The 27501-nt window shown below is 39.3% G+C and overlaps 1 protein-coding gene and 1 long non-coding RNA gene across 2 annotated transcripts; one reads left to right on the plus strand and one right to left on the minus strand.

Annotated features, from left to right (window-relative positions):
* Positions 1-334: 334 nt before the first annotated feature.
* Positions 335-27501, minus strand: LOC110935702 (disease resistance protein RUN1-like). The gene is made up of 2 exons (XM_035989735.1): positions 26930-27501; positions 335-1685 (listed from the first exon to the last, which is right to left on the minus strand). Exons 1-2 carry the CDS (start codon positions 27430-27432, stop codon positions 542-544), a joined length of 1647 nt encoding a protein of 548 aa, XP_035845628.1. The 5' UTR covers positions 27433-27501; the 3' UTR covers positions 335-541.
* Positions 12078-13158, plus strand: LOC110935703. The gene is made up of 3 exons (XR_002589329.2): positions 12078-12206; positions 12748-12801; positions 13105-13158. It is a non-coding gene; the product is annotated as an uncharacterized LOC110935703 (long non-coding RNA).

The raw sequence follows: 27501 nt of genomic DNA on the forward strand, positions 1-27501 counted from the left end.
GGCGTTGGGGTTCTGTTAGTTATGGTTTGAAGGCCAATATGTGAAAAAATGGTACCACCAATAGGAATTTTTGAAGTTGGGACCGTTGCCGGTCAACGGACAATAGTTGAGATTATTAAAATCCATTATTACTTTATTTTTCAATCTGTATAACGATCACTCAATACAGTGTACTATTTTTAAATGTTCAATCAAATGCATTACCTTACAACCCTTCCAAACTTCTTTTTGAAAGCTGTTTACCAATTTTAATACAACAAGGTTCATTGGTTGGAAACTGGCGGGAAATGGACTTATTAGAGGATACCCACCACAATCAATATACTGCAACTCATTTGAAAGAAAAGTAGGCCCTTCAACATACTTAGGAGGTGTCATCGAAACCATAAGGTACCTTAGTTTCTTTAAGTTTGAAACTATTTTATAGAATTGTAATGTATGCTCAAGATTATGACTGTGCAGATCATAATCATATTCTATGGCTTCAATCTTGTCATTTTCCTACAACGAAGAAGGAAATAATGTAAGAATTGTGTATAATTTAGTTCACATACAATATAATGTATTTGAGAAGCTTAACATTTACCATTGTTGCGTCCCCCAAACAAATGTTAGTGATATCTTCACTTTTCCAAATTCTGCTATGTTTCTTCGGATTGTTAGGATGTTTCCCTCTAACAATGTAATGTCCCATTTCTTGAACTAGATCATGCATATCAAGCCTACCATCCACAATACTTATGAGAGCTTTTTGTCTCAACACCTCTATCCCTATTTCGGGATGAAAATCACAAGCTTCAAGTATTTCCATTGCCATATCTTTCATCCTCTTTCTGAAGAAACATGCAATATCTAAAAATAATTCTTTTTCCACAACTTTAAGTCCATCATAGCTAATTTTTAGCTTATCCACAATCTCCGTTTCTGGAATATCTTTTAGTCTATCCAAGGTACTCATCCACGCCTTCGTATCTTTGTCGAATAGAAAGGAACCTAAAACTTTAAGTGCCAATGGGAGCCCAGCAGCATAAGAAACCACACGTAATGAAAGTGTCTCATAATCTTCCACCGGTTCTTTTTTGTTATATGCATGTTTATTAAAGAGCTGCATTGCCTCGTCATCTGATAATAATCTGACATGAGAGACCTCATCTACCTTGTGGGTTCTCAGCAAATGTTCATTTCTAGTTGTGATTAGTACTCGGCTCCCACTACCAAACCAACTATGTGATCCGGCTAACGCTTCCAGTTGGCTAAGGTCATCGACATCATCAAGAACTAGCAACACTTTTCTACGACATAACATACTTTTTATCATGTGTTTTCCTAGCACGATACTGTTTACCTTCACATCTGTTTTGGAAAAAGCTGACAAAATATTTTCTTGTAATTTTTTTAAACCATCTTTGCTTGTTTCCTCCCGAACACTCTCAATAATGTGATGACCTTCAAAATAGCAAGAGATTCCCATATAGAGCGAAGATGCAAGGGTAGTCTTACCACCTCCACCAACCCCCCATATCCCAACCATGCGCACGCCATCTGACCCAATTTCTAATTGTGATTTCAAATATTGTAAGCGGGTCGTCATCCCAACAAGATCTTCATTAGCTTCTTCTGAATTTAAGGGGGACAATCTGTGAACAATAGTTTCAACAATTTCTTGGATGATTCTCGACTCATGCCTGCAAATTAGATATATATGGATGTTAAGTCACATAGAGGTAACTTAACGTGAAAGGATACTCCTAAACCATCTTAACGTAAAAGAAAAAAATCAAAATAAAAAAATATCTACCAATCTAATAAAGTGACCACAATACAGATAACAATGCTTAACTAAAAGAACATGAGACTAGCTAGTAGTGTTTTTAGTTAAACTATTTATTAATAAAATATAAGACAGTAAAAAAAAATTCTATTTATAACTTTTTTTATTATTGAAACGTACACTCATTATCGAGGATCAAACAATTATAACCAGTTCAAATATTCATAACTTCACAAGCCTAGCTCAAGTAGAGTGTTGCCTCATTTAGGTTCGTCTAGCAAATAAGGCAAGACCGAAACGATATAACCTATAAAACTAGCAAAAGGAGTGAAGTTCTAATGATACTAATGCTTCACATTGAAGTCTAAGGGTCACTTTGTAATTAGTAAATAGTAACTTTAGTTTGTAGTTGTAACTTATGTAGTTATCTAGGGATCAATTGTGTTAAGTTTAAAACCTAAGAGTGTTCACATCCCTTCCGTTAGTTTTTGTGAGGGTGTTCTTTATATTATAAAAAGTGGTTGTGAGTGGAGGAGTGATAAAAAGTTATTGTCCATTTGTATATTTGAGGGTACATTATTCAGCCTCTATAATTTTTTAATATATTTTAAAAGTAGTTGTCAGCAGGAGAGAAAAAAACTAATGACAAAATGTAACAAATGTGTTACTTAATTGAAATGAGAGAGAAAATTTAGTTGTCTTTAGTGTAATTATATAGAAAAAATAGTCGAAGAGATGTGAATGCTCTAATACCCATCAAAGTGAGAAGCTGTGTACAGTTGCATGCGTCCACAATAGTCACATCGATTCAGAATGCGCGCCAAGACATCTGAATTCCAAAACGTTGCGATGATTAGAAGGTGTAGTTTCAATGTATATTTATTGAGTTTAGTATTTCAATTGTAAACGTTAGATCGACACATCCTATGCAATTAAATTGTAGTTAATGTCAAATTCATTCTTATTTCATCTTGTTTTCAATATTAATTGTAAGATTTGGGCCAACAACTGGTAGGAGAGCATTAGGCTCTTCATATTTATTCATCAACTGATCAAATTCACAAATCATAAGGATTGTAGGAGGTAAATCACAATTAGGGTTTCATTGCAAGGGTTGTTATATCATTTTATGGCAACGATCGGGTTTTTGATTTGTGGGTATAATGAACCAGGGAGAAGAATAAAGGGTAAGGGTTGTCACGTTTTTTTCGTTCTCAAGGATTCGTGAATTCAGGCTTTGTTTCGGTTAGTTTTTAAAGGAAATTATTATGATTTTATTTTAATTGGCTGTCATATTACTGTGATATTCTGTTTCCTTTTTCATGTTTCCTTTTTCATGTATTTAACCTCTTGTACGAGGCCTTTGTTCTTGAATGAAAAGAAACCCTAAATTGAATACCAGTTTTTATATGGTATCATAGCAGGCTACTATCCTGCTCGACAAACAAATCCGAAACTCTACTATCTCTCACTCTGATCGACATCCATGGGAGACGACTCATCCAACGATTGGATAGTTGATTCGGGTTGTACCGAATACATAACGTACCAAGCTGAAGGGTTAGAAGACATGATGGTTTCCACTTGTGAACCTCCTGTTATGATCCTGAACGGTGATTCTATACCTGTCATGGGTAAAGGAAGTTGCTATATACCAAGTGGAAGGAAAATTAAGGAGGTGTTGCATGTTCCAAAATTTAAGTGTAACCTTTTATCGGTGAGTCGTTTAACGAAGGATCATCAATGTGCGGTAATTTTCCTTCCCGAATTCTGTTTCATACAAGATTTGCATTCAAGGGAAAGGGAAATGATTGGAATGGGTAAATGTGAACGTGGACTATACTGGATCAACATGGTGGATAATAGAAGAAAGTCTATGATGGCTTCGGTGCAGGTATAACATAAAAGGCTTAGTCATACTTCTAGTAATAAACTTTCTCATTTTGATTTTGCAAAGAATGCTTCTTTCAAAACTGTTGATTGTGATTAGTGTGCTAAAGCTAAACACACCCGATTGCCTTTTCTTATAAGTTCTATCAAAAGTAAAGAATGTTTTGAATTGTTGCATTGTGATATTTGGGGAAGATATAGAATTCCCTCGCTTTCGGGGCAAACTATTTTTTAACAATCGTGGATGACTATAGTCGATCCGTTTGGGTTTTCCTACTAAAACACAAATCTGAGGCGGGTAACCGTCCTAACATTTTTCCACAAAATGATCAAAAACAATTTGGAAAATTGATTAAAAGAATCCTTTGTGACAACGGGGAGAATTTTTTCCAAACCGAATGCATAACTTTTATGCCGAACGAGGCATAATTCTCGAGACCACTTGCCCACACACACTGCAACAAAATGGTGTTGTGGAACGCAAGCACAAACACTTACTCGAGACTAGCCCTAAGATTTGAGGCAAATCTGCAAACAAGGTTTTGGGGGGAGTGTGTCATGACAGCTGCCTATATAATCAACCGTCTCCCGTCCAAAGCCATCGACAACAAAATACTATTTGAAATTTTATTTGAGCAAAAACCTAACTATGAAAATATGAGGGTCTTTGGTTGTCTCGCCTATTTTAGAAATACCGACACGAATGGGGACAAATTCGAATGGAGGGGGAAACCCGGAGTGTTTTTGGGTTATCCACCAGGAACGAAAGGATACAAAATATATAATATTACCCGCAACAAAGTGGTGGTGTCAAGAGATGTGAAATTTGTAGCAAACGTCTTCCCTTTCGGGAACTCAAACCGTATTGACAAAGAGAAAAATAAGAAGTTTTTTTATTTTTCGATATATTAGGGGTCTAAGGGTTCAAATCATGGAGTCTGTGAATCTTTTTGACCCGTTAACCATTCCAGAGGCGCACCAACAGGCGTTGGCCTTTGAGAAACAAAACCGTCGGGTGAACAATTCATTTACCCCTGCCGGAGGGAATGTTGGGTCGGGCAGTGGGGCACCTCGTGGCGGGCCTAGTCATCAAAGGCCGGGGGTTAACAATACCGGGTCTACTTCTAAGGGGGCTAGTAGTAGTGGCCCAAGATGTTTCAATTGTGGTGAAACGGGCCATTGTCAAGCTGAGGCAGATGTGGATGACTGGCTTAAGCATAACATCTTCCACTCAACATGTACCATTTTGGGAAAGGTTTGCACGTTTGTTATTGATTCGGGAAGTTGTGATAATTTGATATCTGAAGAGGCACTCCAGAAGTTGGCTTCGAAGACAGAGAGTCACCCCAAGCCTTATAAGATTCAATGGCTTAAAAAGGGAGGTGAAGTAACGGTATCTAAAAGAGCCCTTGTTTCTATTTCTATTGGGTCCACATATAAAGATGATGTTGTGCGTGATGTGGTCCCTATGGACGCATGTCACTTATTGTTGGGTAGACCTTGGGAGTATGAGTGTAATATATGTAACACCCCAAATATGTCACTTATTTATAATACTTGAAAGCCTAGTCATGTTATATTTAACCTAGTATGTTAGTAACTTGTTAAAAGGAAGTTAATGATAAATAAACAAAAACTAAGAAAGTTAAGGGGCTAAACTTGTTAAAAAGAATGAAAGTTTTAAATTAAAACAATTAAAAGAAAAAATGGAAAACAAAAACACACTCCTGGTGTGTTGTGGGGATCGACCAAAAGGGGGAACCAAGGGGAAAACCCCAAGTTCTACAAATTTGCAAGATTGAAAGGGAAATCAAGGTCAAATAACCTGCATGAACTCGATTCTCAAGTAAGCTAAGCTTGTTTTACAAAGAGGTAAGTCGAAATTCTGAAATTGATGAGTTATAGAATGAGGGTTTTGACCCAAAGATAATAATATGCAGAAATTTGTGTATATAAGGGTTAGGGAAATACAATAGAACAAGAATTATGCTTGAATTTAGATAGTTGGGTGATTTTTAGCAAAAACCCACTTAAACTAGGGTGGGGATGAAGAACATAGAATGAAATCATATGCTAAATATTGCAATAGTAAGTGTAAGAGTTGTTAATGGTAGATTAGCAATGATTAGAAACTGATTTGGGATGATTATTGTGGGAAATTTGGTTGATTTAATGATCTAAGAATGAATTAGTAGAATCATGCATGGAAGACTTGTACCCTATGCTTTATTCATGTTGTGCACACCAAGTGTTTGACAAAATGCCACAATAAAGATGTTAGTCTTGTATGTTATAAACTTTAGGTGAATTGAATGTGTTTAAGAAGTATGAGCCAAATTGCGTATAATTTCTATCAATTGATGTATGTAATCGAGTATGAAACATAGATTAAAGAATGAATGGTTATGTGTAGGCGTCAAGGAAGAAGGATCAAATCAAGTGAAGCATCAAGGTGATCACGACCGAGGTACGCTACTTGTACAATTCGAGTTTTACTTTAGATATGTGTTGGTCCATATTTGTACTAATTGGTATCAAGCATGGTTATGTCATATGAACGGACCCTTTCCTTTGAGTGGGTCGAATAATGAAGTTGTAAAATTTGAAAGAATGGTATGGAGTTCCGTTGGAACTCACTACCGATTAAGTATGAAAGAAGGTAGCTTTGCATAAGTTTTGTAAGTCTCATTTATTTCAAGTCCGTAAGGAATTTCTTGAGTAAAGAAGGAACTCTCTCGTTCTAATATGTTTTGATGTTGTGATCATGTAGGTAAATCCCATGTCTAGTTATCTAGCTTGCCCGGAATCGAACACACCTCATGCCTGTCAAGCGCTCCGCATTTTGTATAAAATCAATGTCAATTACCTAGTTACTTATGTTTATGTTGTGTACTTATACTAGTTTGGTCATGGTTGACTTTTGAAAGGTTGTCGTTGGTGTGTACATAACTTAATGGTTTTCGAATCTAAGGGTAGAACATGTTTTGTTGGGAATGTTATGTCTTTGAATGAAATTTGTTTATGAAAAACAGGGTACCGTCCGTTTACCAACGGGTCATGCCCAAATTTTGTTAGAAAAGTATGTTGTCATTTAATAATATTTAAGGAAAAATACATGGTCGTTACAAGTTGGTATCAGAGCCTAGGTTTGAGGGATTCAAGCACTAAACACTTGAACTCAAACCGAAGCTCATGTGAGCAGTGTGTTCGATCCGTGGCGCGAAGCAAGTAAGTACTCTAAAGATTATTTAGTATTATGAATGAGTTAGTTAGAGAATGTCAGGAAAAATCATCATGGGATGATGTGTAAAAGTCTGGGACGAAGCGTAATTGGTTCGGGTTAAAACGGAATGAATAGATGGCTGCAAAAATAAGAAATTCATCAAAGCAAGCTGGGCGTCACCGTAAATTACGGTGACACTGGGAGTAAATTCCACTGCCGTAAAGCAGGAGCTTTACACCGTAAAGGAAATATTGCCACCGTAAATTACGGTGTCACCGTAATTTACGGTGGTACCTGTTTTCAGCCTTTTTCAATTGTGATGTTTTGCTTAATGTTTTCTATCAAACGTGAAGTAATGCAAACACTATAATAAGACTCTAAAGAATGATAGTATGCATGAATGTTAACTTTCAAGGAAGTGATGTACTAATAGAATGATTATTTGACTGAAAGGATGATTGAATGTTTGGAATAAGAAGGATGTTTATGTGTAGATGACGGATTCGAATGAGGATGAAACGACACGACAAGAACAGCTGAAAACTATGATCTCGGAAGAGATTGGAAGGGCAATGCAAGCAAGTACTCCCCACTTAGCTCAAGAAGTGGAAAGTCATGTGCTAGAAGTAGTGGAATCAATGATGGCGAGTAAGATAGACGAGTTAAAGGGGATGATTAATGCAATGCAAGAAAGGAAAGGAACTCGCAAGTGCACATACAAGGAATTTATGGCGTGCAACCCGTTACCATTCAAAGGAGAAATTGATCCCATAGTATGTCAAAGGTGGATCGCAAGTACGGAAGCGGTGTTCATAAGGAGTCATTGTGAAAGGGAGGACCAAGTAATGTTCGCCACCGGTTTGCTACAATTCCGAGCCAAGGATTGGTGGGATGCTTATAGTAAGGAGCTTGGGGAAGAAAAAGTTCAAGTTTTGACTTGGCAAGAGTTCAAGGAACCTTTTCTGAAGCACCACTGTCCACAATCTGCCATTGATAAGATCCAAGAAGATTTCTTGCATCTACGTCAAAAAGATGAAACTATTGATGAGATCACCAACATTTTTCTTGACAAACTGAAGTTTTGTAACGAGATAGCAAGGACGGAAAGAATGAGAATAAACCGTTATCATGGTATGTTGAAGGTTGAATATCGGGAATTCATAATTCCCGCTAAATGTGAAACGTTGAACAAGATCATTGACTTGGCCCGAGATAGGGAGAATGAAATAAGAAGACAGGCAGAAAGGGGCGAAAAGAGAGTATCTGAAAATGTTTCCAGTTCGAGCCCTCCAAAGAAACCAAAACTTCATGATCAAGGCAAGAGGGATAAGGCGAAGGGTAGTATCCCGAAATGCAAAACGTGCGGGAAGTTGCACACGGGGGAGTGTTTAAAAGGGAAAAAGGGTTGCTACAATTGTGGTCAAGAGGGACACCCTTACTATAGGTGTCCTAATCCTTCAAGAACGTGTTACAACTGTTTCCAGCCGGGTCATATTAAGGCTGAGTGTCCCAAGCTTCAACAGAAAACTGATAAGGAAGCGAGAAAGGAGGAAGCCCCGAAAGCTAAAGGGAGGATGTTTCAGATCACAGCCGATGAAGCAAAGGACCACCCGAATGTTGTATCAGGTATATTCTTATTGAACTCGATGCCTACGTATGTGTTATTTGATACCGGTGCCAGTAGATCGTTTGTATCAAGTGAGATAGTGTCACACCCCTCCTTTAGAATTGAAAGACTGCACGTACCATTAGAAGTAGAAATAGCCGATAGTAAGAGTTACTTGTTGCATGAAGTTTGTAAAGATTGTGAAATAATTATCGAAGACGAGAAGTTTACTATTGACCTTATTCCCATGATATTGGGGGAATTTAAGGTTATAATTGGCATGGATTGGCTAGCTAAACATCAGGCCGAAATTCAATGTGAGAAGAAGGTAATTCAAGTGTTAACATCGGAAGGAAAACGAGTAAGCATACAAGGGGAGAGGAATCTAAATTCGAAGCTTTGTTCTATAGTCCAAGCATACAAGTATGTACGAAATGGAAGCAAGGCCTTTCTAACATACGTGGTGGATACCAAGCAAAGTACCACAAAGATAGAAGAGGTTGAAGTTGTAAATGAGTTCATTGATGTTTTTCCGGAAGACTTACCGGGGCTTCCACCAGAACGCGAGGTGGATTTCAAGATTGAATTGTACCCTGATGCTAAGCCCGTAGCCAAGACCCCTTATAGGTTGGCCCCAACAGAAATGCGGGAGTTAATGGTACAATTACAAGAATTGCTCGACAAAGGATTCATACGCCCGAGTGTGTCACCATGGGGAGCGCCTGTACTTTTTGTCAAAAAGAAAGACGGTTCGATGCGCATGTGCATCGATTACCGCGAGTTGAATAAGTTGACTGTGAAAAACCGATACCCATTGCCCCGAATTGATGATCTCTTCGATCAGTTACAAGGGGCAAGTTGGTTTTCTAAAATAGACTTGCGGTCCGGGTACCATCAGTTAAGGGTGCGAGATGAAGATGTGGCGAAAACGGCCTTTAGAATACGATACGGGCATTACGAGTTTTTAGTAATGTCCTTTGGATTAACGAACGCGCCTGCAGCGTTCATGGATCTTATGAACCGAGTATGTCGGCCCATGCTAGACAGATTCGTTATAGTTTTCATCGATGACATCCTGGTTTATTCCAGAAGTAAAGCCGACCATGCATGCCATTTACGTGAGGTTCTCGAAGTGCTTCGCAAGGAGAAATTGTACGCGAAATTCTCCAAGTGTGCCTTTTGGCTTAGAGAGGTACAATTTCTCGGTCATGTTATTAATGCGAATGGTATCCTGGTAGATCCGTCAAAGGTGGAAGCCGTTATGAAATGGGTACCTCCCAAGAACCCAAGTGAAGTAAGAAGCTTTTTGGGTTTAGCAGGCTATTATAGGAGGTTTATCCAAGATTTTTCTAAATTGGCCTTGCCGTTGACCAAGTTAACCAAGAAGAATGAGAAGTTTTCGTGGGGAGCGGACCAAGAAAAGGCATTTCAAACCTTGAAAGAAAAGCTGTCGAGCTCCCCGGTACTAACCCTACCAGATGGGACAGAAGACTTGGTGGTGTTTTCGGATGCGTCACACCAGGGGTTGGGATGTGTTTTGATGCAAAGGGGTAGAGTCATTGCCTATGCTTCTAGGCAATTGAAGACGCATGAAGGTAATTACCCAACCCATGATTTGGAATTAGCTGCAGTAGTATTTGCTTTAAAGATATGGAGGCACTATCTTTACGGTACGAAAAGCGTTATTTATTCCGACCACAAAAGCCTTAAATACTTTTTCGAACAAAGGGAATTAAATATGAGGCAACGAAGGTGGTTGGAACTTCTTAAAGGTTATGATTGTGAAATCCTTTATCATCCGGGTAAAGCTAACGTAGTAGCCGATGCCCTGAGCCGAAAAGATTACCCACCTCCAATTCAAGTAAGGTCCATGAAGATGGTTATTACACCTCGATTTCTCGAAGAGGTTAAAGAAGCCCAAATCAAGTCACTAAGTGGAACGGATTCCAAAAAGGAAAGAACAAAGGGGTTTGTGGATAAATTCGAAGAGAGATCCGACGGGATTAAAACCATGTATGGTCGTATTTGGATACCTCGGTTTAGCGAAGCAAAGGGGGTATTACTAGAAAAAGCTCACAAATCTCGATTTTCGGTTCATCCTGGAGCTACAAAAATGTATTTGGACTTGAAGAAAAATTATTGGTGGCCCGGTATGAAGCGTGATATTGTCAAGTATGTTGCCAAATGTTTGACATGTCTGCAGGTAAAGGCAGAGCATCAGAAACCATATGGGAAGTTGCAGCCGTTAGAGATTCCGGTATGGAAATGGGAAGAATTAACAATGGACCTAGTAACCAAGCTTCCTAAGACAAGGAAGGGACACGATGCTATATGGGTGGTCGTCGATCGCCTCACCAAGAGTGCGCATTTCTTACCCATTCGGGAGGCTTTCACCTCCGAAAAGATGACGGAGATCTATGTTAACGAGATAATATCACGACACGGGGTCCCTGTGTCCATTGTGTCGGATCGAGATACCCGATTCACATCTCGATATTGGCAAGGTTTTCATGAGAGTATGGGTACAAAATTACATTTCAGTACCGCTTACCACCCCCAAACGGATGGTCAGTCCGAGCGGACTATTCAAACACTTATCGACATGCTACGGGCGTGTGTGTTAGACTTCGGGGGAAGCTGGGATGACCACTTGCCGTTGGTGGAATTTTCATACAACAACAGCTACCACAACGGCATTCGAATGGCACCGTATGAATTGTTGTATGGAAGAAAGTGTAGAACTCCAATTTGTTGGGGAGAGGTGGGGCAAAGAGAAATTGCTCCCAATGAGGTGGTGGCCAAAACTAACGAGAAGATCGATCTCGTGCGAGCCCGTTTGAAAGCGGCTCAAGATCGACAAAAGGCCTATGCAGATCGAAAAAGGCGACCCATCGAATTTCAAGTGGGAGATTATGTGTTATTAAAGGTTTCCCCATGGAAAGGTATAATCCGTTTCCGTAAGCGAGGAAAGTTAGGTCCCCGTTACATAGGACCCTTCAAGATTTTAGCCCGGGTTGGGGAGGTAGCATATCGGTTGGAGTTACCGCCAATTTTGGATGGAATACATGACACGTTCCATGTGTCACAATTGAGAAAGTGTTTAGCGGATGAGACGGCATATGTGCCCCTTGACGACATTGAGTTGGACGAAAGATTGAATTATATCGAGAAGCCGGTAGCTATCAAGGATTCTAAGGTAACGCGCCTGCGGAAAAAAACTATAAAGCAAGTCTTGGTGCAATGGCAACATCGAAAGGGATCGGATCTCACATGGGAGTTAGAGGATGAAATGAGGAAGCTCTACCCGACATTTTTTGGTATGTATTAAGGTTTCGGGGACGAAACCTTTTGTAAGGGGGGTAGACTTGTAACACCCCAAATATGTCACTTATTTATAATACTTGAAAGCCTAGTCACGTTATATTTAACCTAGTATGTTAGTAACTTGTTAAAAGGAAGTTAATGATAAATAAACAAAAACTAAGAAAGTTAAGGGGCTAAACTTGTTAAAAAGAATGAAAGTTTTAAATTAAAACAATTAAAAGAAAAAATGGAAAACAAAAACACACTCCTGGTGTGTTGTGGGGATCGACCAAAAGGGGGAACCAAGGGGAAAACCCTAAGTTCTACAAATTTGCAAGATTGAAAGGGAAATCAAGGTCAAATAACCTGCATGAACTCGATTCTCAAGTAATCTAAGCTTGTTTTACAAAGAGGTAAGTCGAAATTCTGAAATTGATGAGTTATAGAATGAGGGTTTTGACCCAAAGATAATAATATGCAGAAATTTGTGTATATAAGGGTTAGGGAAATACAATAGAACAAGAATTATGCTTGAATTTAGATAGTTGGGTGATTTTTAGCAAAAACCCACTTAAACTAGGGTGGGGATGAAGAACATAGAATGAAATCATATGCTAAATATTGCAATAGTAAGTGTAAGAGTTGTTAATGGTAGATTAGCAATGATTAGAAACTGATTTGGGATGATTATTGTGGGAAATTTGGTTGATTTAATGATCTAAGAATGAATTAGTAGAATCATGCATGGAAGACTTGTACCCTATGCTTTATTCATGTTGTGCACACCAAGTGTTTGACAAAATGCCACAATAAAGATGTTAGTCTTGTATGTTATAAACTTTAGGTGAATTGAATGTGTTTAAGAAGTATGAGCCAAATTGCATATAATTTCTATCAATTGATGTATGTAATCGAGTATGAAACATAGATTAAAGAATGAATGGTTATGTGTAGGCGTCAAGGAAGAAGGATCAAATCAAGTGAAGCATCAAGGTGATCACGACCGAGGTACGCTACTTGTACAATTCGAGTTTTACTTTAGATATGTGTTGGTCCATATTTGTACTAATTGGTATCAAGCATGGTTATGTCATATGAACGGACCCTTTCCTTTGAGTGGGTCGAATAATGAAGTTGTAAAATTTGAAAGAATGGTATGGAGTTCCGTTGGAACTCACTACCGATTAAGTATGAAAGAAGGTAGCTTTGCATAAGTTTTGTAAGTCTCATTTATTTCAAGTCCGTAAGGAATTTCTTGAGTAAAGAAGGAACTCTCTCGTTCTAACATGTTTTGATGTTGTGATCATGTAGGTAAATCCCATGTCTAGTTATCTAGCTTGCCCGGAATCGAACACACCTCATGCCTGTCAAGCGCTGCGCATTTTGTATAAAATCAATGTCAATTACCTAGTTACTTATGTTTATGCTGTGTACTTATACTAGTTTGGTCATGGTTGACTTTTGAAAGGTTGTCGTTGGTGTGTACATAACTTAATGGTTTTCGAATCTAAGGGTAGAACATGTTTTGTTGGGAATGTTATGTCTTTGAATGAAATTTGTTTATGAAAAACAGGGTACCGTCCGTTTACCAACGGGTCATGCCCAAATTTTGTTAGAAAAGTATGTTGTCATTTAATAATATTTAAGGAAAAATACATGGTCGTTACAATATAGAGCATCATGGGCGGTCCTAAGCAGTTAGCCACAAAACATTCGGGTACTTTGTTGACATTAGTCAGTTTCAAGATGAGCTGGAGGAAGCAAACAATGTGTTTATTTTGATAGGTAAGGCCGTGCCCCAGGAAGTCGAAATTCCTGAATGTATGGTTCCGTTATTTGAGGAGTTTGTTGACGTTTTTCTTGATGGTTTACCTTCCGGATTGCCACCCTTACGAGACATCCAACATCACATTGATTTGGAGCCAGGAGCCCAGCTACCCAATAAGCCCCATTGCAGAATGAGCCCAAAAGAGCATGAGGAATTGCGTCGGTAGGTTGAAGACTTAATTTCTAAGGGGTATGTTCGGGAAAGCATGAGTCCTTGTGCTGTTCCTGCTCTGTTGACTCCAAAGAAAGATGGGACATGGCGTATCTATGTTGACAGTCGTGCAGTCAACAAGATCACTGTGAGGTACAGATTTCCAATTCCCCGACTTGATGATTTACTTGACCAAATTAGCGGTGCCACTATTTTCACAAAACTAGACTTGAAGAGTGGGTACTACCAAATTCGACTCAGGCCTGGTGATGAGTGGAAAACCGCCTTGAAAACTCGTGAAGGGCTGTAGGAATGGTTAGTGATACCTTTTGGTTTATCCAATGCCCCTAGTATGTTTATGCGGGTCATGAACCAGTTGTTTAGGCCCTTTATTGGTAAATTTGTGGTGGTCTATTTTGATGGTTCTTATTTATAGCCATAATTTTGATGAGCATGCGAAGCATGTCCTACAGGTTTTGGCTTTGCTCCGTAGGGATATCTTGTATACAGCCAAAAAGAAGTGTGTCTTCATGGTCCCCAAGGTCCTGTTTTTGGGGTAGGTTGTTTCTGGTAACGGCATACAGGTGGATGAATCGAAGGTAGCGGCTCTTAAGCAATGGCCAACTCCTACTACGATAACTGAAGTACGTAGTTTCTGTGGTCTTGCTTCATTTTATAGACGGTTCATTCGAAATTTCAGTTCCCTTATGGCGCCAGTGGCTGACTGTATGAAGGGGAAGACTTTTATATGGACTGAGGAGGCAGAATTGGCTTTTCAATTAATCAAGGAAAACTTACAACAACGCTAATTCTAGTATTGCCAGATTTCTCTCAGGTTTTTGAGTTGCACACAGATACCTCGTCGGGTGGAATTGGGGCAGTCCTAAGTCAAGGGGGTCGTCCAGTTTCCTATTTCAGTGAGAAGTTAACTGGGCCAAAGTTGCATTATAGCACTTACGATCTTGAATTTTATGCAGTGGTCCAGGCTGTGAAACATTGGCGTCATTATTTGTTTCACAAGGAGTTTGTTTTATTCACAGACCATGATTTGTTGAGGCATATCCGCAATCAAGATAAAGTATCACATAGGCATGCCCGGTGGATGGCTTTCTTGGAAAAGTTTACTTTTGTTGTGAAGCATAAGTCTGGAATTTCGAATCGGGTGGCGGATGCCTTGAGTAGAAGGAGTGACCTGCTTGTTTCTATGAGAGTTGTTGTACCCGGGCTAGACGGTCTCATTGAACAACTCACAACAGATCCATATTTTTCTGTTATTTTGCAGGACGTGCAATTTGGGAAGAGGGCATATTTTCTTGTGCATGACGGTTTTCTTTTTAAGGAAAATCAGTTATGTATTCCTAATTCCAGCCTCCGCCTTCAAATAATTAAAGAATTGCATGGTGAAGGGCATGTGGGGAGAGACCGTACTTTACGATTGGTGCAGTCTTCTTATTTTTGGCCTACTATGCGCAGGGATGTTGATCGGTTTGTTAGACGTTAAAGGATCTGTCAAGTTTCAAAAGGCACAACTACCAATGCGGGGCTTTATATGCCTCTACCCATTCCTCTGCAGCCTTGGGTAGATATTAGCATGGATTTTGTGTTGGGATTACCCCGTACTGAGCGCGGTAATGATTCGATCTTTGTATTAGTGGACCATCTTTCAAAAATGGTGCACTTTATTCCTTGCAAAAAGACTACAGATGCAGTTCATGTGGCTCAGTTGTTCTTTCGGGATATCTATCATATGCATGGTTTGCCATCCTCTATTGTTTCTGATCGGGACACTCATTTCTTGAGTCATTTTTGGCACAGTCGATGGAAAATGGTGAACACTCAGCTTAATTTTACTAGTGCCTACCACCCACAAACTGATGGGCAGGCGGAGGTTGTTAACCGGTCACTTGGTAATCTTTTGCGGTGTCTTGTGGGTGATCATGTGAATTCTTGGGATCAAAAGTTGTGTCAGGCTGAGTTTGCTCATAATTATGCTGTTAATCAGAGTACTGGGTTTAGCCCGTTTGAAGTGGTCTATTCTGCTAAGCCTCGTGGTCCTCTTGATTTGATGTCACTTCCTACCCCAGGTTCTGTCCCCAAAAAGGTGCACAATTTTGTGGTGGGGTTACATGAAGTTCATAAAGCTGTGTAGGACAACTTGGCCCACGCTAATTCAATGTACAAGCAAGCTATAGACCAAAAGCGTAGGAAAGTTGATTTTGAGGAGGGTGACTTTGTGTGGGCCATTTTGACAAAGGATCGTTTTTCAGTTGGATAGTATAATAAGTTGTCAGCCAAGAAGATTGGGCCAGTGGAGATTGTGCAGAAGATAAATTCTAATGCCTACCGTCTGAAGTTACCAAGCCACATTCATTGTTCTGATGTTTTCAATGTCAAACATTTGCTTCCTTTTCATGGGGATTCGTCTGATGATGAGGTTGCTACAGATTCAAGGTCGAATTTTGTCTACCCAGGAGGGACTGATGCGGGTTCAAGTGTGGAGGAGCGGATCATTTTGTATTTGGAGGCCCAAGATCGTGTGACAAAAGGGGTTTCACTAAAATGGCTCTAACTTGGGCTACGGGAGTCCATTTTAGGCGTGCGGCCAGGCGAATCGATCGTGAGAACGAGCTCCATCTTGTTGCCAACGCTTATGGTGGTTTGGGTCATCGTCCGGGCCAAAAACGTTTATTTCTATTTGTTATTTACCTTTTTATGTTTTTTTCGGTGTTTTGGGCATTTTGTTTTTGGGTTTGCGTTTGGCCCATGGGACTTTTTGTGGCCCATTTCGAATTTCTTTCATTATTTATATTTTTCTCTTATAAGTTGAAAGATCAGACTTGAATTTTGAAATTACTCAATTTTCACTTCAAATGTTGTGCCCTTTGGGTTGAATTTTGGGGGTTGGGGAAGATCAACACGGGTATTTGCAGAATCAACGTGTTTTGCTCTTCGTTATCATAACACACGCTACATCAAAATCTTAGGCCATAATACACATATGAGTGGGCCTGAACCACTGAATTCGGATAATACAACCCGGGTTGAAAGTACTAATGGAATAAATGATAATGGGCCGACTGTCTGTTTCTGATGAAAACCAGGTCCAACAAAGTAACGAAATAGTGGATGATCAGGTTGAAGCCAATATTGAATAAAATTACCATACTAAAAACCAAATAGAAGATGAAACAATCCATATAGAACCACAACCAATCAGATAGCAAAGAGTCAGAACTCAGCCAAAACGACTTGGTGATTTTGTTGTTGATCTCCCACCATCCATAGATCACACCTTGTCTCCTTCCAGTCAAGAATCCTCGACGGTTCACCCTTTATCCACTTATGTCTCTTACAAAAAATTTTCTAGCTCTCATAAAGCCTTTTTGGCGGCCATCAATTCCCACGATGAGCCAAAAACTTTCAAACAAGCGGTACAAGACGAAAGATGGAAAAAGGCCATGCAAAAGGAAATACGAGCTCTTGAACATAATGGAACATGGACTTTGGAAACTTTGCCAAAAGGGAAACGAGCCATAGACTCCAAATGGGTCTACAAAATCAAGTACAAACCAAATGGAGAAGTTGAGAGATACAAGGCTCGGCTAGTAGCAAAAGGTTTTACCCAACAGGAAGGAGTGGATTTTCATGATACTTTCGCACCGGTGGTAAAACTGGTTACTGTTAGAACTCTATTAGTAGTAGCGGCAAAGAAAGATTGGATTGTTTACCAACTGCATGTAAATAATGCCTTCCTACACGGAGATCTCCATGAAGAAGTATACATGAAGATTCCTCAAGGCTTTTCTAAGGAAAACGAAAATCGTGTTTGTCGGCTCAAAAAGTCTCTTTACGGGTTGAAACAGGCCTCCTGCAACTGGTATGAAAAGTTTACATCTACGCTTCTTAGTCAAAGGTTCAAGTAATCTAAGGCCGATTATTCCTTATTCACATACAAAGAAGAGAACTCTTTTGTTGCAGTTCTCATTTATGTTGATAACGTCATCCTGGTAGGAAACGATCCCGTGAAAATTCAACAAACAAAGAAGTACCTTGATAAACAATTCAACATCAAGGACTTGGGAAGATTAAAATATTTCCTTGGAATCGAAGTCGCTAAAACATCCGAAGGGTTATTCTAAGTCAGCGAAAATTCACTCTAGACATATTAGAAGATAGCGGGATGATGGGTTGTCGACCAAGCTCCTATCCTATTGAATCAAATCTAAAACTCAACAAAGGTGAAAAGGAGAATCGAGTAGATGCCACCTCGTATCAACGCTTGATTGGCAGAATGTTATATCTATAGGTTACAAGACAAGACATTGCCTATGTTGTTAACGTGTTAAGTCAGTTTGTGGCTGACCCAAGGAAAAATCATATGGATGCTGCAAATCGGGTACTGCGTTACTTAAAAGGAACAGTAGGAAAGGGTATTTTACTCCCACGAGCTGGCGAACCCGTCTTAACTGCTTACTGTGACGCAGACTGGCTTGGATGCCCCTATTCTAGACGATTGAGAACCAGATATCTTCTCCTTTTGGGTGGTGCTCCTATTTCTTGGAAGTCCAAGAAACAATCTCTAGTCTCTCGTTCCTCTGCAGAGACTGAATATAGAGCCATGGCATCCACCGTTAGTGAAATCTTATGGGTCCGATGGTTACTTAAGGATCTATAGATCATCCAACAACTCTCTTCTGCGATAATCAAGCAGCTCGTCACATTGCTAACAACCCAGTTTTTCATCAACGAACCAAACATGTTGAGATGGACTGTTAATTTGTTCGAGAGAGAGTTGAATCCAAAGAAATTATGACAATTCAAATAAACAGCAAAGATCAGATTGCAGATTTACTCACAAAAGGTTTGGGATCTCAGCAACTCCAAACGTTACTTGTCAAGATGGGCATTCGAAACTTACATGCTCCATCTTGAGGGGGAGTAAAGGAAAATATTATGATTTTATTTTAATTAGCTGTCATATTACTGTGATATTTTGTTTCCATTTTCATGTTTCCTTTTTCCTGTATTTAACCTCTTGTACGAGGTCTTTGTTCTTAAACGAAAAGAAATCCTAGATTGAATACCAGTTTTTATAGTTTTTACAATCAGGTGTGGGCCATGAAGGAAGATATGAAACCAAAGGGTGTACCGAAAGAATCATGGTTTTCCAATACAAAGTTTAGTTCAGGTTTGCAACTCCAATCTTATTTTAGATTTTTTTTTTTGTATTGGGTAGTCACAATTTAGAAACAAAATGTATACAGGGTTGTGAAATTATATCAAAGTGAAACACCGAGTGGTTCTAATCAACAAATTGTACTTCATAAGGAACTAGGGTCTTTGTCTCAATGCTAATGTCCAATTTTAAAGCCTACCAATTATAAAGTATGAGTTATACGCATCAAAACCATATTGGAAGCAAACTAACTATGGGAAATGATTGAACCTACGAAAGGAACACAACTAGACGTAAAGAAAGACAAGGCACCAATCGCTTATTTATTACAAGCAATACTGGAAGATGTATTTTTGAAAGTGCCTACCCCCATATCCCAACCATGCGCACACCACTTGACTCAATGTCTAATTGTTATTTCAAATCATGCAAGCGGGTAGTTATGCTAACAAGACCATCATCAACATTTGTATTCAAGAGGCCTAATCTATTCAAAGTTGTATCAACAATTTTTTAATGAATTCTGCTTCATTAGTTCACAAAGAGATAGTCTAACCCATAAAGAGACAGTTTAACCTATAATAACATTGATTCACAAAACTGAAAGTGTGCTCAAGATCCATTTTTAATGTACCAAGAAATTAAAATAAAAAAACCTTGATGGATTCATCAATTAATTATGGTTGGAATTCGTTAAGTTGCTTTGAGTTCATGATCTCTTGGGTCTATTGGTGTCTTTTATTTGCAGAAATTTGCCTAGACAGGAAGGGGATGGGTATGGGATTTTAGTGCGCTTATATTATATTTAGAGTTAACTTGGTTTTTGCTTCATGTGGTTTGATAATTCTAACGCTTTTGCCTCAGTAGTTTAAAAAGCGTCATTTTCGTCCTGTGTTGATTCTTTTGGCAGAAAAACTAACGGGCATGATTCAGGGATACCTAAATTGAATTAAATATTAACCATATCTTTTATTTATTCAAATTTTCATTTTCCTAATCTTTTTTATTTTGTCTCCTATTTGATAAGTCTTGTGGTTGAACTATAAATAGGGGATTTAAGGTTTATTGTTATGGGAGTTTTTTATTGAATTTTATTGAAAAGCACATTATTCTTGGAACCTTTGGTTCATATTATCATCTTTGATTATCAATAGTTTCTTGTGCCATTTGATAGCACGTGAAACTGCATCAGGTGGTATCAGAGCTATGGTTTGTCAAATGTCTTGACGTGGAGATGAATACTTTCTTGATCGTAGATTCCCCGACAGAGGCAACGACAGAAGTATGTTTGTTTCACGTGCTCGTGGAGAAGATCGACACCCTGTTCGTAGAACCGCCGACCGAGGCAACGACAGAGTTGATTTAGATTCACAGGATCTCAAGATCAAACGACTCTGACAACGAGTCTGAGATCTTGAAGAGATCAAACGACTCAGACAACGAGTCTGGGATCTTGAAGAGATCAAACGGCTCCGCCAAAGAGTCTGAGATCTTGAGTTACGACGGGAGATGCGTGTTAAGGAAACCGAATCGGGAACCATCGTCCGGGACGATGTGAACAAGGAAGAGGAGCATCCTTTCTGCCATCCCCACCCTTGGTTCTTCGAACCTATATATCAGAAGAGTTTGACGGGTGACGAAATAGATTCAAGTAAGATCATTTGGGAGGAAAGATGGCGAAGAAGAGATTGGTTCTCTTCAACTGACGAAAGATGAATCAGGTCAGTTTGTTGCTGATGAGATAAATATTAGTTATATTGAAAAGAATGTTGGTAGTGATGAATAGCTAAACATGGTGGCTTCGGGTAGTGCGACGGTGGTTAAGGGTGGTAATAGGGTTGCTAATAATGGTTGTTGCATCGCCGGCTAAAGATACAACATTTCCATTTATTGAGCCGCGAATCATGGATGAATTGAATGTTTTTTTGATAAACAAGGAAATTAATTATATGGAATCTCCATCTTTTGATTCGAAAATTCAAATTATCAATATTAAGGACATTGACCACAATGTGGATAAACCGATGGGAAAGATGGAGTCTTTTTTTAATTAAGGGCGATAATCAAAAGTTTGTAGTGGGCCCATTGCTGGTGATTGCGTGGACAAGAAGGTTGCACCTGGATGGGGCATGCATGGTTTATCCAAAGTGGCTAATGGCGAACACATGAAAAAAAATAGAGATGCATTGCATGTGAACGAGCTGAATAAGAAGAGTTAACAGGATAAACAAAATGGCTTTGGGTCAATGAATTTAAGTGGTATAGTTGATGGGCCACAAATGGGTAGATCTGTTTCTGAATCGCTAGTGAACAAAAAATGGTTAAGTGCTCTTTTTTACCTAAGTGGTACATGCCTAGAGTCGGGCGAGACAACTGGTGAAGTTGAGTTGTTAAGGCGGGTCGTTATGATATAAATCGGAATTGGGTTGATGTTCCTTTTGATCCAGGTGGCTTTGGTCCGAAGGAAAAACTCGAGGACGAGTTTTCTTGAGGAATAATGGATTTTAATAATCCAAACTTTTAGTCGTTGGCCGGAAATGGTCCCAACTTAAAAATAACCGGTGGTAGTCCCACCTTTTCGTATATTGTAAACCAATGGACTTTTACAAAAAAAAAAAAAAAAAAAAAAAAAAAAAAAAAAAAAACCTTAATTTCTTTTTGTCTCCTTATCCTTTTCAGAAACTTTTCATATAATGTAAACCAATGGACCTTTACTAAACCGAAAAAGATAAAGAGACAAAAAGAAATTAAGGTTTTTTTTTAGTCAAAGTCCATTTGTTTACAATATGTTAAAAGTTGGGACCACCAGCAGTTATTTTTTAAGTTGGGACCGTTACCGGCCAACGACTAAAAGTTTGGATTATTAAAATCCATTATTCCTTTTTTTGAAGACGGGGAGTATGAGGCAGGGATGCCTAAATTGAATTAAATATTAATGATATCTTTTATTTATTCAAATTTTAAATTCCTATTCTTTTATATTTTGTTTCCTATTTGATAAGTCTTGTGGTTGAACTATAAATAGGGAATTTAGGGTTTATTGTTATGGGTGTTTTTGATTGAATTTTATTGAAAATGACATTGTTCTTGCAACATTTGGTTCATATTATCATCTTTAATTATCAATAGTTTCTTGAGCCATTTGATCGCACGTGAAACTGCATCAGGGCGTGTCATGGAAAAACGGAAAAGCGAGAGGCTTAGGATTCATTTGACGACCGAAGGACGGATCAACAGGTGGTTATTGTCTTTGTTGGTGGATGATATTATCGGTGTAGGTTGTTCCTATTGGCAGAAGTATCCCATCGGACTTGCTCGTAGACGGACGGAAGAAGATTCATCAAAGCGGGAGGATTTGAATCTAGTCGTGTCTAGCAAGAAAATAATAAAGCCATAGAAACGGTAAGCTTGTTTTTTCATTGATCGGTGGTCAAGAATGGTGTAGTTTAGGTGACCCGGGAAGAGGGATATTGAGATTAATCAAGGGATTGAAGTTGTCAATAATAGTGCAGATGTGAAGAAACTGGTCTTATTATTTTTTGAATTGAGGAGAAAAGGATTAAAGATGGGTTATAGATAATTCTTGGTGAATTATTTATTGAGTAAGTGTAGGTTTATTAGATATGTTTATCAGGTTACTTATTTTATTATTTAAAATAGAGTTTGAGTTAGGTTAGAATTAGGATAAGTCTAATATAAATAGAAAGTTATTATTGTAATTTGTGTGCTTAATTGATAAATAGATAAAAGAGTGGAAGGAGTTTGTTCAATCTCGTGTTTGTGTGTTTGATCAAAGGGCTTGATTTCCAACACACGTTTCAGTCAATAATCACAAAAAAGACGTTATGGGCGAGTCCTTCCCATAAAAGAATCCGAGTTCTTGTTTTACGTTTGTTCTGATTGATTACTGATTGTCCCTAACAGTAGCTTGAGTTTGCTACACTGTTTTATACGAATCACAGTTCTCATGCTTTTCTTCATATCCGTGTGCATCACCTATTGCCGACGAAACCCCTCCAACATTGAATGAGATACAAGAGATCGTCTACTACGAGTCACCGGAGGAAGAGATCCAAATCTATTTAGGGAAGTCAGAACATAGTGTTGTTTTTTCCCGATGGGAAAAGAGCGGTAAAAGTAGGGTACAAGTAATGATACAACGTCGCATCGCAGGGGCGCTGGTAATCATCAGGGGTCACATCTAGATTCTAGGGTGGAAGTGGCGACGAATGGAATGGCCAATGACAATGTGATCGGAGAAGGATGGTACAATATAGTGTATGGTAGGGATGAACATTTGATACCTTATTTCCCGTACCGAAATACTTTTGGTACCAAATTTTTGGTATTTCGGTACGGTACCGATAAAATATCGAGTTTTACCTTCAAATACAAGTACAGGTACCTAATTTTGGTGATTTTAGGTACTGGTATAATTGTTTGAAGGGAATGAATCTAGGCAGAATAACTTATTTCATTCTGTTAAGCAACCAAACACTCATTTTCATCACCCTTAAATGGCTTATGGCATTACAAACTTTATTACCTCATACCATATACTACCTACTTTTTTTGTTTTAGTGAAATTTTACTAATACACATTAAGTCAGGCTCTAAAAAGATCTCAAGTCTAGAAAGCTTCACAAACGAAGTTCAAACATTTGTTTAGGTAGTGTATGATATGTAGGAAAAGACAGGTGTAAGGGAATGGACTATTGTAAGGAAATGAAGAAAATGGTGTTTGGTTGGTCAAGAGAATGGAATCACCCATTACATAAACCATTCCATTCCCTCAAAATCATTTCGTCTGCCCCCCTTTTTTCCATTCCATTCCCTCTTTCACTATTCGTTAACAAAACCGCAACCCACCACCGCCACCCCACCCACCAACTTGTGGTCGCTGCCACCCACCACCACCTCCGCCGCCACCACTACCATTGCCACAGCCACCGTTGTGACTACTGACATTGTCACCATTGCCACCACCACCGCCACTGTCGTCGCCACCTCCGCCACACACCACCACCGTCGTCGACACCCACCCTCGCCTCAGCCGTCACCTGCCACCACCCACTACCGCCGCCATCACCCGCCACCAACTTTGACGCCACCCACCGTCACCCACCTCTGTCGTCGCCTCGACTACCGTCGCCGCCACCCACCTCCGATGTCACCAGCCACCGTTGCCGCCACCACTTATTCCGTCCCCACTGATACCCACCACTATCGCTGCCACCACCCACTTCCTGCCTCCAGCGTCACCTGTCACCACCAACCGTCACCCACCTCCACCCCCGCCATCACCCGCTACCGCCCCCCGTTGCCACCCATCACCGCCACCTCCGACCGCTACCACTGCCACCTATCACCACCCACCTCTACCGATTTTATTCCTTCTCTTTCCTTGCCTACCAAACAACACAAAGTAATGACTCATTTCATTCTCACATGGTAACCAAACACGACATGAAATGGTAATGATCCATTCCATTACCTCGTCGATTCCATTCCTTCGTCTATTCCATTTCCTCGTCGATTCCATTACTCCGTCCATTCCATTAAGTGATACCAAACAAACCCTTAGGCCATACGGAGTGGGCGGCAAACTGGTGCGGCAAAAAGTGTTTGCTGCTCAGGAACACCGCCCCCAACCAAGTTTGCCTCGTGGGGTGATTATCGATCGGAGACAGAATGCCGCTCGGGAAAGGTTGTTTCAAACGACTATATAGTCGTTAACATTAATAAAAAAAAATTCAATTTTAAACTTTATAAATTAAAATAAATCCATTTCCATCTTCACTAAACAAACTCAATCTCCATATTCACTACAATTCTCACTCAATTTTTCAAATCTTTTCAAATAAATGTAAGGCCCAAACAAAGGTGAAGGCAAGAAAAAAATGTAGGGTCCGATTGGCGAGGGCTCAAGATAAACGCGGTGGTTCGGGTGGTTCTAGTGTGCCGTTTCATCCCCAACTTGGCTTTGCGAATCAAACCCAACCTCCATCTTTTTTAACCAACACATGCATCCAAATTTCGGTTATGATAGCCAACCCCTCCAAAATTGGAAGCAACACGGTCCGACGATGGTTCGACCTGGTTTTTATGATTACTCCCTAGACGCCCAAAATGCTTTTGACCCGTTTGCTTTTCAAACCCCAAGCTTACAATCACCGAGAGACATACAAGATGACTCCAATGAAGAGTTCGTGCTGGATACCCAAGAGCAACATTATGATGAGGATGAAGATGTTGTGGTTCAAGAAAATCCCGTGAACCAAAATGAAGCTGCACCGGAAAGAAGAGGAAAAGCGAAACGGGAAAATTGGACGCCTAAACAATAAGAGGCGTTGGCAAAGACTTATGTTCATTGCACTTTGAATAAAAAGAAAGGCAATCAACAAAAGGCGGATGTTTTTGGAGGCAAGTTCTAAACCACTTCAATCAAACGGTCGGAGGAAGTAACCGAACCCACCACCAAGTTCGATCAAAATGGCTCGCGATGCAAACAAAATTGAACACATTCAACGGTTTATATCATCAAGTTGTATACTTTATTATTTATATACGGTTTATTTTTTTAATGAAGTATTTGGATTAAGTTGTTGACAATTTATTATTTTAGGATCGTTTACTTCCTAGCGGGAGTGACGATGCTTTTGTAATGAAGCAAACGCTAAAGGAGTACAAAAGCAAAGAAGGATATGACTTTGCTCATATTGCGGCTTGGGAGGTTGTTAGAACAAATCAAAAGTGGTCGCCGGTACCCTTGTTGGGTGAAGAAAGCTCCGGCTCGAGTCAAAAAAGAAAATCTTCGAATTCGGGAAATTATAGAGCGGATACACCGAATGCCGAAGTCTCGAGCATTATTCCCAACATAAACGAGGATCCCTCGCCAAGATGACAAAAGAGAAAGGAGAAAAAGGACAAAGGGCCATATTCAAGAAACGAAGATCCAATAGATATAACCGGTAGATTCGAAGAATACAAGACCATGAAAAAATATTTGATGGATATTGAAGGTATGCGAGAAGAAAAATACTTGACCTTGGCGGATGAGCAACGAGAGGCGTTGCGACAAACAATGTACGACAAGGACTTGGAGACGTTTAATCGGCCTCATGACAATGTTCACCCTTGGATGTCGGAAATCACACTCGCTAGAAAACGTGAGATCGCAAAAAAATATGGATGGCTTGTAATTTTTAGTTTTTTAAACTTAGATTTTAATGTATTGTTTTTTTTTTATTTATAAAAGTTTGATGTTTTATCCATTTTATCTTAAATTAAAAAAAATAAAAAATACAAAAAAAAAAAGGTTTACCACTTCAGCAAGTGTCTAACCATTGCGAACACTTTTCAGTATAGTTTAAACACTTTTCACTGATTGACGTAACACACTCTTATTGATTGATTTTTAAGTTTACTATTCTTAAGTGATTAACCACTCCTTATACCCTTAGGTTCAATTAGAAAACAAGTCTAGACAGAAATAACCTAGCCTATAAAACCAATCACAAGTCCGGTTCCTATATTATAGTGTTAAAGGAGCCAAGCTCTATTTCGAACTTTCTTAATTTAAAATTTTAAACAATTTAATCTGAAGAAAGATTAGGCTCAGCTCATAAATACATACAATAGAAAATAAACGTCTGCCGAAAACTTATATTTTTTTTGAACGGCAAATTTGGATCGCTGACGGACGACTGACTGAAGTATCATCGTGCCACCAGCGGAACCACCCGATCATATCCATCTCCACTAGGCATAATGCCTCACAAATCAGGAGGAAACCCAATAAATATGGGAAAACCCCCCTTGTGGGAATCGAACCTAGGACCTATTAGTCTAAAGTCTTATCCCACCCCAAAGATACCACTAGGTTATAAAGCCATGGGTCGCCGAAAACTTATATAAAGCAAGTATATTTAAGTTGTAAAAACATATATAAAGAATTCAAAGAAGAAGAAAAAGAAAATTACCCGTTGGCAACATGTTTGGGTTCCCATCCAGCAATGTTACTTGCATCAATAAGTGCCTTTCTCCACAACTGAGCTTTGTTACTGTTCTGTGCTTCTTGTTGGGCAAATGCTATTCCGAAATCCCCCTTTTGTTTTCTCACATCTGAGGGATCCATGTCATAGAAAATGGGAATCACGAGTAGCTCGTTATCTTCTTTGCATTTCATAATATGAGCAAGCTCGTCCAAACACCATGAAGAATCAGCATAGTGTTTGGAAAATATTATGATGGCAATCCGTGATTCTTCGATAGCCTTGAAGAGGGATGGACGGATGGGTTCACCCCGAGGAAGGGCTTCATCGTCTTTGTAAGTGATGATTAGACTTCGTTCTAGACTAGAGTAAAGATGATCCACAAAGGTCTTGCGGGTATCTACTCCTCTGAAACTACGAAATACGTCATATTTAAACGACCGAGAAGAAGAGGCCGGTGCGGAGTGAGATGAAGTTGATGAGGATGCCATTTGTGTAGTGACTAGTGAATGAAATGGGTTAAACAGAAAGAGATGCAAATGAAGTGATGTGTTTCCCAG

This window comes from Helianthus annuus, chromosome 4 (assembly GCF_002127325.2).
Source record: "Helianthus annuus cultivar XRQ/B chromosome 4, HanXRQr2.0-SUNRISE, whole genome shotgun sequence".
In the NCBI taxonomy this organism is placed as follows: domain Eukaryota; kingdom Viridiplantae; phylum Streptophyta; class Magnoliopsida; order Asterales; family Asteraceae; genus Helianthus; species Helianthus annuus.